Source organism: Cibotium barometz, chromosome 63 (assembly GCF_041138505.1).
Source record: "Cibotium barometz isolate CiBa-2024 chromosome 63, ASM4113850v1, whole genome shotgun sequence".
Classification (NCBI taxonomy): Eukaryota; Viridiplantae; Streptophyta; class Polypodiopsida; order Cyatheales; family Cibotiaceae; genus Cibotium; species Cibotium barometz.
The window spans coordinates 34,168,043-34,184,711 of record NC_141108.1 but is presented as its reverse complement, the minus strand read 5'-3'; the positions used below and the strand labels follow the sequence as shown (position 1 = coordinate 34,184,711).

The window sequence follows — 16,669 nt, the reverse complement described above, 5'->3', positions numbered from 1 at the left end:
GTTAGCACCAAAAGCATGCTGCATGTTCAGAAACTGGGCAGGAGATGGATCCTGTGGAGTGGTACCACTATGACCTTGAGAAAGATTCTTCGAACGAACCTTCTTCTTCTTTTTCTGGGGCTCTGTGCGGGGCTCTGTGCGAGATCTCAAAAATTCAGCAAATCTCTCACTCTGTGTGAGTTGCATAAAAGTATCCATAACACTAGCCAAGCGATCTTTGAACCGAGCATCATCATCCTCTTTACCATGCACATCTTCTGGCTGTGTTACATCCTCATAAGGCTCAACATCTGCAGCCTGTTCTCCTGCAAAAGTATCCTCAGATACATCTCTTTCAGGAGAAGACTCTTGCTCTTCTTCTTCATGATAGAAGTACTCTTCCTCTGTATCAGACATGATTGCTGAATTTTCAGCGATGGCTTTCTCCAAAGCAACCACGAGCTCACCCCCTTCAGAAAGTTGATGATTGGTCCCGGCAACGGAACCTTGAAACCGGCCTCTGATAGGAAACCAGAGTGCGGTAGGAGCAATCACCCGTCCACTTGTAGTCTAGATGAGAAACAAAACACAGATTGGGGCTAGAGTGCCCAAATCTGAAAACACAGCGACACCTGTTGGCCCCAAAGCTTGGCGCCCCTTGCGGTATTTCTTTATTCAATTAAAATAATATGTATGGCTGAGTACAACACAAAGACCAGCCAAGAGTTTACACCTGTAAGTCCAATCTGACGGCCCACAAATCCTTCTCAGCACAGAGGATCTATGCACACAGATCTGTGTTCTCAAGCAACACACTGTGCCTCCCTCTGATCAGCCAAGATCACAAAGCAGGCCAGCCATGGGCATACATCTGGCATAACTCAAGTGCATGATACATCTTCTCAGCTCAAACATACATGTGCTGTCCAAACTCTGTCTTAATCCCTTGTCAATCTGCCAAACCCCTCCTCTCACAAGGAGCCAGATAACACATACCTGCAGCAGACATCAAGCAGTAGAAAGAGAGATGGATGAACAGAAACAGAGCTTACCAAGTTCAGCTCGTGAAACAACACTGGAGGAAGCAACAGCACCAATCTGTGCCTGCAGGCACTTGAATCCACAACCCTGCTTCACACGTGTGCTTGCACTTGCCTGTATCCTCCTCCTGGTGCTCACTCCTATGCTGTCCTTGAAAATACAGATCTGAAAATCAGCACTGTACCCGTCTGTACCGCCTCGGGATACGTGCCAGGAGTTGTACTTGCTCAAACAGTTGGCTGTCTTCATTCTGGTCGCCTGAATTTGAGAAAACAGGCCTGTCCAGCACCTGTCCAGCACCTGTTAGCACCTCTGCAGCAACTGTACCTTCTGTACCTTGCTGCCCGTACACTGTACGGCAGCTGTACAAGGTGTACTTGCTGAAAAACAGACTGTACAGCCTGTACTGGTCTTCTGCGCAGCCAAACCAGCAGAGAAGAAGCCTCACAACCCTGCGCTCCTCTGTCCACAGCAAAACCAGCAGTCGTACAGCACTGTACGGCTGCTGTACGGCCTGTTATTACAGCTCACAGCCCACAGAAAAACAGCAACAAACTGGTCTTTTGCAGCCGCCTTGAGCTTCTATGCTTTTTCCACGCTAGTATTCAAGCGCATGAAAGAAGACTCCTCTTTTGCTACACGACTCCCCAAAAAGGGAAGAGAGAGAGAGAAGAGAGAGAAAACTCCTCCCCAATTTAATCCCTAGGGCCCCAACTTTAATAAGTTCCTAGGGCCACTAAGGCCTAGGGGCAAACTCCAATAAACATTAAAACTTAATGTTTCTAGTTCCCCCCTTCACACCTAGGGATGTCCACACATCTTAAACACTGTCCGGGCACCCCCCATGTGAATCATAAAATATTCCGACTCTGCAACCACCATGCCCACACTTGTCCTGCTCCATTTTCACAGGGCCATGACATTGACCATTAAAGTTTATTAAATGACCATTGAAGCAAGTCCATATAAAATAGATGGGAAGCATCTTAATTAAATTGCATGATTTTTTTCTTATATTACGTTTCCTGCAAGACCTTTTAGAATAAATGGACCTTGTTTTTTAATTAATCCCTCTCTTCTTCTTATTGTGCTACATTGAATAGTTGGCACCAATGGCATTCTATGAGCGGCGTTGTGGTTGTCGTTCATGCATGGCTTAGCGACAATACATCGAGACAGCTTATTGTCGATGCCCTTTGCCTCTTCGAGAGAGCCTGACATTGCAGGAGGCAATCTCTAAGAGGTCTCGACGATGTCGCTGCCCTGGTTTTGGGATGAAGAAGATTGCTTGCTACTCAAGGAGTCCCAAGACACACTCGAAGACGAGCACGCACATGGCGAAACTTGAGCCTCTAGAAGCACCTGCTGTGGCCCTAGTTGATCTTGAGGCACTTGCCACACGTGAGGATTAGGACAAAAACTATTGCTAATGTCGAATGAGTAAACAATTGCAATGATCCATGTTCCTCATTCCTTCTTTGTAGCCTTTGCACCCATGGCCTCCATGGATCAGTCTTAGTCCACCTCAAAGAGTACGGAGTGGTCTTGGTGGGATGAGGTACTGGCGGAGAGTGCCTACAAAATAGGAGGCGCGAAAAGGTGGACATGCAAATATAGTCTCCTTGCGAAGACAAGTAGTGCAACTCGTATTCGGGCTCACCTGCTTCATCAGCACGGGGTGTTCTGTACTAACATCACTACGAGAGGAGCTTTGTCGGAAAGACGAAGCAACACGGCCATCTTCATAAGCTTGGAGAGGGGTGGAAGTAGATCCTTCCACATATGTGGGCACTTCAAGACAAACCTCTGGAACCACTAGGTCTTCATTTGGTGGAATGCCATTATTTTTTGGACCCACTACAAGTCCATTTGGAGGACCACCACCACCAACAGTGGGGGTGAGAAGGACAGTTGCTAGTTCCTGCAAGTACAGAGATTGTTAGGTCTCTTGGGATAGGAATGGCATCACACTTCCTGCAGATGGGTGGAGCGACAGTCGATCTAGATCCATTCATGGTGTTATTGCCTATTCCAGAGGGCAATCTTACTTTATCTCATCGCATGATGGATCCAAGACATGGAAGAGTGCAGAAGCACTTTTCAAGGAGTGGTTAGCAGCCATACAGGCGATGGGTGAAGAGAAGGTGATCCAGTTTGTAGCTGATGGGAGAGAATGCAAACAAGGCAGCCGGCACATTGTTGACTGACAGGTTTCGACGTATCACATTGTTGACTGACAGGTTTCGACATATCACATTTTCCGTAGGCATGGCACACTGTCTCAACAATCCTCTCAAGGACATTCCAATCATCCACTTGTTGAGGATGATAGATTCACTTTAGCCGTGCATTGGAAAGATTACGAGGGATAGACAAGATGGTGGAAAATTTGGAGCACATCGAGCCAAATGAATAGAAAGACCACGTTTCAAGGAAGCTATGCGAGGATAGATGGGATATGTACCATTCATGGGTTTTATGGTCGACCCCCAGTTTCAAACAGGCAATCAATACATAGATTCGGAGGTGGCAGATGGATGGGACATAGTTTTGGAGAGACTTGAACTTGACATCGCAAAGCAGAGAACTATGAAGGATCAGCTGGTAGATTACAGGGCTTGGAGGAGGAGGTTTGGAAGAGCCAATGCTTTGACAGATCGCTTCACCCTGATCCATGTGTTTGCTAGGAGGACTATGGGGCAAACACTCCAAAGTTGCAATAGTTGGCCGTTAAGATTCTGAGCCAGCTGGCCAGTTCCTCTTGTTTGGAGCAACTATGGAGCTCACTTAGCCATATCGCTTCAAAGAAGTAAAACCGGCTTGGCACTCAAAAGACCAATGATCTAATTCTTGTGAGCACCAATTTGCGTCTTCTTGAGCATTATGAGAACCCCCAATCTTGGAAGCATTGGTCAGAGGAGGATGAGAAAGGTTCAGAAGCAAAGGAGCAGTCCACTTTACCGCGTGAGCCGATAGCTAGTTCCAGCAAAGCAAGGGATTGCGGCTCCAACGACTTCCTAGATTATGATGATCTGGGCTCAAATGATGTGCATCTCTCGCAAGTTTGAGTCTACTCATGAGTTCAAAACATGGCTAATGTATTTACATTGTACTTTGTATTCTAAATTTAACAAGAAATTGACTTGATTTTGAGGTGTCCTCTCTTTTTTGCTCTAAATGTGTGCTCTTTTATGCAAATTTGAGAAAGTCTTACTGATGAGTTTGTAATTACTAGTTTTGGTTTGATAATTTAATTAATCAAGTATATGTGCCGTTTCCTACTCGTTTCCGTTTCCCACTGGTTTCTGTTTCCGTTTCCAAGGGGGTGTCGTTTCCGTTCTCATTTCCCGTTTCTGGGGACTATGTGCCGAAGTCCATCAGAGGGATAGAGAGTCCAGGACTGCAAGTCTCTTTTAGCGGGTCTTTTTTGGTAATATGGGCACCAAATTAGACTTCGCATCAACTTATCACCCTCAAACGGATGGGCAAAGTGAGGCTGCAAATTTAGCGGTGTTGGACCTCTTGAAATGTTATGTGGCGGATCAAAAGTCTTCTTGGGAGAAGTACTTACCGCTTGTGGATTTCGTATAAAACAACACGGTGCATGCATCTACGGGAAAGGCCCCATTTGAGATTGCTTATGGTAAGGTGGTTTTGCCACCCATCCTTCGTACAAAGGATGAGATATTTGAATTTTGCAACTGATGTGTATGGAAGAGACTTGGATATTGCCTTTGCTCAGGTGCGGACAGCCATTGCAAGGTCACAATACAAACATAAAAAGACTACCAATAAGCATAGAAGGCAATTTGAGGTCAAAGAGAATGATTGGGTATTGCTGAAATTCGAGAAAGCAAGACTTAGAAAGAGGCCTGGCAAAGAGGGTGCATATCCTAAACTTGCAACCAGGTACTATGGGTCTTTTTGAGTGATCAAGACAATCAATGAAGTGGCTTTGAGGTTGACATTGCCTAGTCATTGGCATATACACAATGCTTTTCATGTGAGTCTCCTTCATAAGTATGTAGGGTCGGAGTCCAATGAACCGGTCATTGAGGATCCACCAGAAGCGGATAAGCTTGTGGAGATTTTGTAGCTAGAACAGATTGTGTATCACAAGGAACGCAAGCTTGCTGGAGGCAAACTTGTCAGACGTTACCTTATGAAGTTCAAGAACTATCTTCCCATTGATGCTAAATGGGTAGATGAAGAGTTCTTTAGAGATTATACAAACTTGGTTCAGACGTATTCGGATGCTTTTCGTTGCAGAAAACTATTTAGAAGCCAGAGGAGTGTCACCATTTGGCCACCCAACTGGTCCACCCTTGCTTTTTCATAATGTGTATATATTGGATTGGCGTCCATGGCTGTTATGCAAGGGATCAATGCCAATCATGTGACGCTATGGATTTGGCTTTCCCGTTGGGACTTGTGCCTATGTGTACATGTCCGAAAATGCCTGGAGGATTGGTGTTCAATTGGGTCTGGTATGACGTGTACTTACCTGGAACACGTTCATTATCTTTATGTGCTTGCCTGCAAATTGAATTTGCATGCTGTTTTCATGCTTGCTTAACCAATGTGTAGTTTCAAGTAAGCAGACGTCTGCCCGTGAATCTTGCGTGTGAAACTGTTTGCTGACATGGTTATGTAGCATGTGAAAGGTGGTTAAGTATTGGTCATAGCTGAGCCTCAAGATCTAGCATTAATTTATAAGTGAGTGTGTATACACTTTATTAAATATTGGGTGACCAAAACTCACTAATAAATTGTGACCAACCCTGTGTTCGCACACACTGATGTCCCAGGGTGGACAAAGCTCAATGTCCACCGCCCAAACCTTATCCACTTTGTACCAAGAGAGCAACCACCCACCGCTTTCCCTTGGACCCCTACTCACTCTCTCTCTGCCTAACACCTTAGGTGGACATCTCATCCTCTCTCTCTTCTCCTCTCTCTCTAGACATTGGCGCCCACTTCATGAGGCCTTATGTCTGTATTTTTTGCACTTTCTCCTTCCCTACACCATATCCAAGCTCGTTAGAGTGTTTTCCAAGCTTCCAAGAGTGTTTCCACGCTGTATTCACTCTCCTACACACTCCCAATGGCTCTAATTCAGCAAAACAACCCTTTTATTTCTTGTAATTTCTAGTCTTTTGGCTAAAAACCCTAGTTTTAGCCTTCCTTTCTCAAGTTGAACCATAGGGGAAGCTTTCCTAGGGTTCCCTGCAACCACTTGAAGACCTTTGTCGTAAAGGATCGCAACAAATTAAAGATTTCAACACTCCAGACGCTTCCATGGCGAAGACTTCTGCTAACATTGACTCTACTTGCAATTGGCAAGCTTGAATGATCAATTATGGAAGCAAGTAGCAAGGGCAAGGAGTAGGTGTTCACATACCCCATATAGCATTCTCTTGTCCTATGTGCTCTCTTGAAGATTGTTTCTTGTCCTATGTGCTCTCTTGAAGATTGTTTCTACCATGTGTGGGTGGAATAATAGAGAGCAGATGGTAGAGAACATGGAACACTTGAGAGGGTAGTGTCACTAGTTGGGCATTCTCTACGCTTCCGGACCTATGGACAAACTCCATTGTGTGGACGTGACACCTCGTGGTGGCAGGGGACTTATGTGTACGCCAAGGGTCATGTGGACTGGCACCTCATGGTAGGGGACTGATGCAACACCAGGGACTAGTAGGCTCGATATGAGAGGCTCGGGATTTCGGTCAGCGCCCATATCCAGATTACGGTATTCCGGTTGGCCTAGGGATGTAATGTCTATGCTCAGAATGAACGCCTGCTATACAAGCTAAATGAAAGGAAGATTGACTAATACATTCTTAGTTTACGAGCAAGGGATGCACTCTCGTGAATCGTGCACGTTAATCCTCGCTATGACTGTAGACAGGTGGTAGATGTGACCCTAACTCTTTGTTTAAGCTATTTGTATTTTAGTTCATTGTGTTGCTTTGTAGGTCCACACTTCATTAAAGTACGACTGGACAACTTATAAATGAGCTTGGACATCCACACTCTAGCCGGACAGGTTATAAGTGAGTTTGGGCACTTACTGAATGGCGGCCAGCCAAACACTTATAAATCAGCGCCTTTTTTGAGTAAAAGAGTGGACAACTTATTGGGCAACCCTCTCCACTTATGGGAGAGGTGTGGCTCTGGTTGAGGTGGCCCAATGGCCGCTCACTATTCATTTGGAAAGGCTTATCCTCTCCCTCCCTTCAAGAAAAAGAGGTGCCTACTTCATGAGGAGGAAAAAAGGGAGAAATTTTCAGCATAACCAGTCCATATGCATACTTTTTGGCATGGTTTCTTGCTTCTCCAACTCTTGGAACAGCCGGCAAATGAGTGTTACACTGCTATTCAGCCCTTGGGATTCCTCTTCAGCTGCTTTCTCTTGGATATGTACATGCTGAAAATGCTTTGGAGCATTTCTATCGCCGACAATTTGATCAAAAGTTGATTGCTTCTCTCAAAACCAGAAAATTATGCAGTAAGAGCTTCCACAAAATTCTCTTTACCTACTCTACATCCGCGTGCTTGACCATTAAGGTCTTCTATGACTCGGCTTGGCACATGTGTAAATCTGGCATGTGATGCCCATGAAACCTGTATCTTCAGAAATCCTTGATAATACAAACATATTATAAGGGGGGTCGGCCCTTTCCGGCCCTATTGCAATGTCATTCAAATTTCAGCATTGCTATCTCATTTGGTCTTGTGTCATTTCATCTTGTTTATTAGTGTTAATAGTGCAAGTGTGTGACAAGATTGTGCTCAACCCCTTTTGGGGCAATTACATTGGTATCATGGAATGCCCAAATCAATTGTGGGGGGCATAGATCCCAAGACAAACGAGTCTCTTTTGGAGAGCTCTTTTTGAAATATGGGCACTAAGCTGAATTTTTCATCAGCATATCATCCTCAAACGGATGGACAAAGTGAAGCTACAAATTCAACTATATTAGATTTGCTTAATGCTATGTGGCTGATGAGAAAGGTTCTTGGGAGAAGTATTTGCCACTTGTGAAATTTGCATACAACAGCATAGTGCATGCTTCTAAAGGAAAGGCATCTTTTGAGCAAAGTGGTATTGCCACCCATCCTTTGTACAAAGGATGAGATCTTTGCTGTCGATGAATTTTTTAGGGACCTTGATATTGCCTTTGTCCAGGTGCGGACAGCCATTCAACGTTCTCAAGAGAAGCATAAAAAGGTTGCAGATAAGCATAGAAGGCAATTGGAATCAAATAAAATGATTGGGTATTGTTGCATGCTTCTACAAGAAAGGCCCCTTTTGAGATCATGTATGGCAAAGTGGTATTGCCACCCACCCTATGTACAAAGGATGAGATCTTTGCCACCGATGAATTTGTCAGGGACCTTGATATTGCCTTTGCCCAAGTGCTTCTATAGAAAAGGCCCCTTTTGAGATCATGTATAGCAAAGTGGTATTGGCACCCATCCTTTATACAATTAGATAAGATCTTTGCCGCCGATGAATTTGTCAAGGACCTTGATATTGCCTTTGCCCAAGTGCGGACAGCCATTCAACGTTCTCAAGAGAAGCATAAAAAGGTTGCAAATAAGCATAGAAGGCTATTGGAATCAAATAAAATGATTGGGTATTGTTGAAATTCGAGAAAGCCAAGCTTAGAAAGAGGCCTGGAAAAGGGGAGATGTGTCCTAAGCTCTCTACCAGGTACTATGGACCATTCAAAGTCATTAAGCAAATCAATGAAGCGGCTTTTAAGTTGGCTTTGCCGAATCATTAGAAGATACACGATGTGTTTCATGTAAGCCTCTTGCACGAATATGTGGGACCGGAGCCTAAAGAGCTAGTTATGGAAAATCCACCTGAAGTGGATGAGTGTTACAGCCAAAGCAGATTGTGTTTGAGAGGCTGGGGATTTTGGTATGTGCCCATATCCAAATTACGGTATTCCGGTTGGCCTAGGGATGTAATGTCTACGCCTGGAATGACCCCCTGCTACAAGCTAAACGAAAGGGACATTGACCAATACATTCTTATTCATGCCATACTTGCATGCTTGGAACTGTTTTCGCGTGAAATGTTTTACTGCCTTCAAGATCTGTGTCTAGTTTAGGGGCAAGGGACGCCCTCTTGTGAACCTTGCGCGTGAATCTGTATTCTGACCTTGCTTGTGGGCTGTAGAGAGGTGGTAGGTGTGACCCTAACTCGTTGTTTAAGCTTAATAGTATTTTAGCTCATTGTGCTGCTTCATTAAAGACCGGCCGGACAACTTAAAAGGGAGTTTGGGCATCCACACTTCATTAAAGACTAGGCGGACAGTTTATAAGTGAGTTTGGGCACTTATTGGATGGCACCCGGCTAAACTCTCATAAATCAGGCACTCTTTTGAGTAAGAGTGTGTGGATTGGACACCCTCTCCACTTATGGGAGAGGTGTGGCTCTGGTTGAGGTGGCCCAATGGCCACTCACTATTCATTTGGAAAGGCGTATGCTTCCCTTCAAGGAAAAGAGGCGCCTATGTCATGAGGAGGAAAAAAGGGAGCAATTTTTAGCATAACCAGTCCATACACATACATTTTGGCATGGTTTCTTGCTTCTCCAACTCTTGGAACAGCCGGCAAATGAGTGTTACACTGCTGTCCAGCCCTGGGAGTCCTCGTTAGCTGCTTTCTCTTGGATATGTACATGCTGAAAATGCTTTGGAGCATTTCTATCGCTGACAATTTGTCACGTGCACCCATGCACTATGGTACATGGTGACACACTGGCTCATCGACAGTGCAAGAAACATGTATAGAAGTACCTTGATAGGAGATTTTGTCATATGCCGTGACCCCATTGTGAGCCCCAGTCTAGGACATGTTAGGAACGAGCTACGTAGGTTAGTCTTCCAGTCATAGAGGTCTGTCAGGTCAATGCCAGGTCAGTCCCTTTAACCCACTTTGGAGAATCAGCAGCTAGTCCTCATGTAGGTACATGTAGATGCCAGCCTTAGATGTAGAATGCATCAGAAGCATGTTAGTTTGCATTCATATAGGAGGGGCCAGCCCTAAGGCCAGCCCCAAGGCAACCCATTGAGGGAAAGCCTTGCTATGGTGTGAATCTGTCATGTGCACCCTACACTAGGGTACACAGTGACACACTGGCATGATCACCAATGCAACATTTGTACAGTAGTACTTTTTTTAATGAATATTTGTCGTATCCCGTGACCCCATTATGAGCCCTCAGTCCAAGGACAGCCAGGCACGAGTTACGTAGGTCAATCTTTGAGCCTTAGAGGTCAGTCAGGTGTCAATCCTCTTAACCCACTTGGAGAATGATTAGTTAAAGCATGTAGGGTCAGCCTTAGCATTAGGTCTGCATTTAGGAGCATTTAGTATGCCTTGGGCTGGGCCATGGCATGGCCAGCCCACAAAGGGGCCTCATCCAAGCCATTGGTGGGCTTGGGAAGCCAATCGGCTGCCCTATCTCTTGCCCACTGGCTATCGGCCAGCATACAAGGGGTCCAGCAGGCAGTCAGGCTCTACTTCAGCAGTCGGGCTGCAGCAAAAGGGGCTCAATCTTATGCGCAGCAGTAAATAGCAATTAATGCTATTTTATTTATTATTTTGTCCATTCTGAACTGACCGACAGCATTAATGCTGGCCGACCAGCAGCATGAGGCATATATATACAAGTGCATCATTCCCATTCAATTAATTCAGGTATTCAGCAAAGTGCAGAAAGTTTGGAGCATCCAGTCAACTCCAGGCTATTCCAGGAAGCTCTTTTTCACATTCAGCCAGCATATGTGCAGTCCTACAGCTGAACTTGCATCAGTGGCCAGAAGAGTCTTCAGCAGAGCCTCGGACTAGGTGGATACTCAGCCAATGTACGGTCTTTCTTGTCCTTGTGTTGGGCATTCATATCACTTATACTCAGCATTGTACAGCATTCTCCAAAGAATAATATAAGCGAATACTCCTGCTTGCAACCGGGAGGGGGGGGGGGCGGCACTTCAGTGGGTATTGGGACCCAATACTGTGTCGTCTTCCACATTCTCATTCTCTTCTCTCTCTCTCCTCTCTAAAGTTGATGCTAAAGATTCTCACCACATAAAGGTATAAAGAAGGCCCTGTTGTGCGTTATCACGATCAAGCTCAGTGCATGTAACATTGGTATCAGAGCATCAGGCTGGTAACCCAACTTGGCTACCTAAAGAAGTGAGAGCATTAGGTGGATTGTAAAACTGCGGTCCGGAAAAAACTTCAGGCCTCCACCGTGTCGAGAGAGACATCACATCAAGAAGAAAGCCAACAAGAAGTGATGGAGGCACAAAGCTTCCAAACAGAAAAAATGCTTCCGCTAAGCACAGAAGAGCTCTTGCAAATAATGATGGAGCAAATAAATTCTCTGAAGATGCAACTTGCCGCCGAAAAAGAGAAGCCCAAAGAAGGCATCTCAGATCTAGATCTGGCACAAGTCCTTCTAGATATGGAGGAACAAAGAAGAAAAGATGAAGACCGACATGAAGAACAAAGAAGAAAAGATGAAGAAGCAGAAAGAAAAGCAAAAGAAGAAAAAGAAATGAGACATGCGGAGGAACAAAGGGATAAGGAAGCCACATGCAAATATGAGGAAGACCAATGCCGCAGAGAGAAAGCCAACCGAGAGTTCCAACAAAGACTCGACTGGGAGGCTCCGCAAATCCAGCATTGTGTATTGTGCAAAGTTCCCTAACCCTTTTTCTCTCCCCCTCTCTCTCTATATCTCTATCTCTTGGATACGTAGTTGAGTCTGTCACGGCACGCCCCGCTGGGCTTACAACCAACCTTAATACAACTTGCCATTCTCGAGTGTGCGTTTGCATTTCTAATTAGCATCAATGTGTATTTTGCTTAGCATTAGTCATCATTTAAGTCTTCCATCACTAGCATTCATGTCACAATAATTGGCGCATTTATTATAGGGAGGCTCTCTACCCCCCACAGAGACCGTAAGCACCACATGAACAGATCTTATGCGCATGCACCATTGCCCAATCTTTGTGGACAAGAGCGTGAGGCACTTATCACCCCTTTAGAGCCCTGGCCCTTTCTTGACCAAATCCCAAGCTCATCATAGATGATGTTACATGTCCCATGTCCCCCACCCCCAAACCACACCTAGAATATATATTCTCTCCCTCCCTTCATCTCAATACCACATGAAACCCTTGTATCACTTTTGGTCACATAGAACCATTGGGTCTTTTGAACACATTTAATAAAAACTTTCTTATTCTATAGAGATTTTTGTAACAACTTTGTTTCCATTTTATGGATAGGACTTTTGTCAAAAACTAAAAATCCTTAACGTGTTATTTAATGCAATATAATATCAAGCAAGCCTAAAGCATTCTTCAACCTCATATTTATAGATGATCAGATTTTCTGAGAAAGATGTGACTCCATCTTTAGAAGCTCATTTTGCAGTTCGTAGGTTGTATGTCTAATAAAGCATTTATGATAAGGTATAATACAAGGATAGCGGCATGCATGAGTGCATGTCTCTTTCGATCATCTTATCTTCTAAAACAACATAGCCCTGATAAAGCCTAGCAATAAAGCTTGTCTCCATTCACTACAAACCTGTTTTGACTCGTTTCAACTTCAAATTTAAAGTGCAAGCTATTCCTAATAAAAAACCTCACACAGATTCACAAGTAACACGATACACCCATGCATAAGATCTTCAATCTTTACCTGAGCAAATCAATAATTTAAAAAAATTACACACAAACACCATAGCAAACCTTTAGGAAGTGATACATCTTCCTTTGCCCTGCCTACAATCTCCATTGAAGATGCCTCCAGCTTGCTAGAAAACCTATCACAAGAGACAATAAAAAGACATTTTCTAAAGGTTAGCACAGCCAGTAATTTGTAAGTTTTCATGTGTTAAAACTGAAGCGTCAACATACTCCTGGTAAAATAACAAGCCACAATGATTTTTATTATTAAGATAAATATAATCCTAGAAGCCCCACATGACAACAAGATCATCCATGAACAAAATCATAAGATCTGCCTCGGAAGGAGCTGGCTACTCCACCTCATGCTCGCCTAGAGTCCTCGTTCTCCTACGACAAATGATGGACAAGAACAAAAGTGGGATCTAAGAGAGCTGAGGACTAGCGCTTGAACCTAAGGGCTCCAAACTCCTTGCCATGCTATGCCATAGTTGCCCTCATAGCCGTGAGCTGCTCGTAGGCAAGCCAACGCAGCCAACACCATCTCTGTGTCCATGATTAGCACAACAAAATATCCTAAAAAGGTACTATTTCCGTACATGATTCTTGCACTATTGATAAGCCAGTTTGTCACCGTGTACCACAATGCATGGGTGCACGTGACATTCCCTCCTCCTTAGCTTGGCGGCAGGTTCATGGCTTCGAGATAGTCCGCCAATAACTGTGGATACTCCAGGAAGAATTCTTCATCTAGCCAAACGGCTTCATGGGTTCCTCGATCTTTGAACTTGGTATAAAATTGGCGAAGACGTCATCCGGAACTATGCTTCCAACGATGTAGAAGGATCTGCTCAAGCTCTATCACTTTTGCTTCATCGACCATTTATGGTTGCTTCTCTTCTGGAGCATTCTGCATTGTGCATCGTCCAACTATCTAACAATTTGAGTTGCATGGCAACATCGCTTATCTTCTTTATGATGGGAAAAGGACCAAGACTCCTGAAAGACAACTTTCGACAGTGCTTGCCCACCTGCTCGAGTCTTTGCTTCATGATCCTTAAGTATACCCATTCACCTTCCTTGAAGTTGACGTCTCTCCTTGACTTATTTGCCTGTCTGGTGTAAGCCTCCTGAGCTTTGGTAAGACGCTCTTTGACTGACTCAATGATGGCTGAAAAAATTTATGTCATCTTGTTGACTTCCAAGGAAGGAGAGATCATCTCCATGAGAAGGGATGAAAATCTTCGACCAAAAGCTGCCTCGTATGGAGTTCTGCCAATGCTGGATGAGTGTGAGTCATTCAGAATCACCTGTACCAATGGGAGATAAAGTGTACTGCTGATCATGGCAGTACGCTTTAAGCACATCGAAAGCCAACTGATTGTAAATCTCGATTTGGCCAACAGTCTGGGATGGAATGCACTGGACAATTGCAATTTGGTATCAAAGTTGTTGAACAGAGCTCTGTAAACTTTGGATCCCGATCTGAAGTAATGGTTTATGGCAAACCACAAACTGGATACCAATATCGGAGAAAGAGCCAGGCTATATCTTCTGTTGCGGTCGTCTGTTTGCATGGTATAAGCATACAAAATTTACTATCGTCATACACTAAGTATTCCGAGATCCAGTAGATGCGGGAAGTGGTCCGACGAAATCCATTGAAATGTCGTGAATTAGACCCTCATGATATGGGCATCATGGAGGAATGCCGGTCTTTTCTCCTTGAGGACACAGAGTCAACCCTTGTAAAAGAGCCAGCCGTCCTGAATTGAATAATGACCCATTTTTTAATAAAGGGCCATACTATAACGAGTTCCAAATTCTGGACAGTATATATACTGTGTCTTCATACTATCTAAACCTTTTCCTTGCATCTCCAACACAGTGGACTCTTGTACTATCTAAATACTACCTTTGCGACTAATAGCAATTGCTACAGGGTTGTGCTTACCCGGTACATACTCAATCATTCCGCTAAACTAATGGAACAACTGACTCCACCAATGCTGTCTATCTTTTCACCAGGTGTCACATGCACTTTGCACTGTAATGCATGGTGACAAGATGGCTCATCGCCATCAGTGCAACATTGTACAGTATTTGTACCCTTTAGGATGATAATTGTCGTACGCCATGACCCCATTGTAATCCCCAGTCTAGGATATGTCAGGCACGAGCTACGTAGGTCATTCCTCAGCCTTAGACAGTCAGTCAGTCAATCGAAGTCCCTTAACCCACTTGGAGAGAATCATTCATGCATATAGAAGTCATAGAAGCCTTAGGGTTTGCATTAACTCATGGTTGCATTTTGCATATCATCCATCCCATAGGCACACAAGACCACATAGACCATGGCAGAAGCATCAGAATATTATTCAGGATTATTCCAATATTTTCTCCATATTTATTAGTATTTAATTACCATTTTACAGCATTTACCACATTTTCTAGTCATGTAGCAATAATGATGCAGTCGGCCAACTCTGTAGCCAGCCCACCAGCATCAAAAGCTCATATAAATAGCTTAGCATTGCATCACTCATTCCATATCATCATTACTTGGAGTCAAGTGTTTCCCTTCAGCACAAGGAGCATCAACACATGAAGCATTCAGCCATCCATCTTCAAAACGCAGCATCCATAGCATTCAGCCAGTAGGAGCACTTCAGTACCTTGCGTTTTCAGCACACATACAGTTTTCAGCATACATACAACTCATCGTTTTGCTTCAGCTACTTTGGTGAAGGTAAAACTCAGCATTCATTCACAGCCTAGAAACAGTCCCAATCAGCCCCTCCTCTCAGCCTCAGATTTGCAGACTTCCTACATCCACTAGGAAGAGTGCAAAGGCTCGAGATCGGTCATTATTGGTGCTTCTACAGCCATGTACAAATCAGCTCGACTCTTGGTCCTCCTAGATCTTGTGTTTGGCTTATCGTCAGTCCAAAGTCAGTCTCTTCAAAGTAATAAAGCAAATACTATTCCGGTAACGGGATAGGGGGCCCTTTAGTGGGTAATTCGGGACCCCGTACGGTGTACAGTTTATCTCCCTCTCTCTAAATCTCTTAAGGTTGGAAGTCATAAAAGTGGATTGCTAAACTCGTGAAACTCAGGATACAGAAGGCGGTGTGAGACTTGTGTGACAGGATCCTTAATTACGAATACTTCCACTGCATGTTACATTGGTATCAATTCATCTTGTCCACACACTGCATCCTAGCGTGAGGACATCCTTGGATGGTCAGATTGCGTTCCGGCATGACCACCAACTTCAGCATCATGTCTACAGAGAGTACACATCAGCCAGAAGACATCTCCCCCGAAGGAGACCTTGCTCTTCTGACTACCACAGATACCATAGCTCTACTCAGAGCTCAGAATCAGCTTCTTATGGAGCATCTCCAACTCTTGAAGGCAACAGCAACACGACCTCCTCCTCCTCCAGCAACCCCCGACTACGTCTCCCTCTTCTTTCAAATAGAACAACAAAGAAGAGAAGACGAGTTCGACGGAGAGAAGAAAAAGCTGAAGCTGAAGCTGAAGCAAGAAAACAACAAGAAAAAGCAAATAGACGGGACTATGAGGAAGCCCAACGCAGGATCGAAGAAGACCGGCGTCAAGCTGAACTCGCCGCTCGGGAGCACCAACGAGAGCTCGATCGAGAATGTACCTCTCTTCAGTTTCCCCAACCATACGTGCCACCAGCCCGCGACATCAACTACCGTCATTCAAACTTAACCGTCCAAGATGTATCAATTCATTCGTGGATTAGATCCTAATATCCGGTTCACAGTTCGTAACTTTGAACCCAGTACACATGGCTAGGCTTTGACTCTGGCTCAAAATGAAGAAATGAAGATGAACGGAGGCAAGCCCAAGCAGTCATCACAGTATAGTAACAAACCCCAGCAGGGGCAATC

At 44.4% G+C, this 16,669-nt stretch overlaps 1 protein-coding gene across 3 annotated transcripts in view; it reads right to left on the bottom strand.

Annotated features, from left to right (window-relative positions):
* LOC147603980 (protein Dr1 homolog) overlaps positions 1-16,669 on the bottom strand; it is a 50,337-nt gene that overhangs the window by 17,323 nt on the left and 16,345 nt on the right. For 2 of the 3 annotated variants that reach the window (XM_086795856.1, XM_086795854.1), the window contains exon 2: positions 12,810-12,883. The exons of the other annotated variant lie outside the window; for it this stretch is intronic. In XM_086795856.1, coding sequence (XP_086651982.1) covers positions 12,810-12,855 — 46 coding nt within the window. In that variant the 5' untranslated portion in view covers positions 12,856-12,883. The remainder of the gene's footprint in view (positions 1-12,809; positions 12,884-16,669) is intronic. 3 annotated transcript variants of the gene reach the window in all.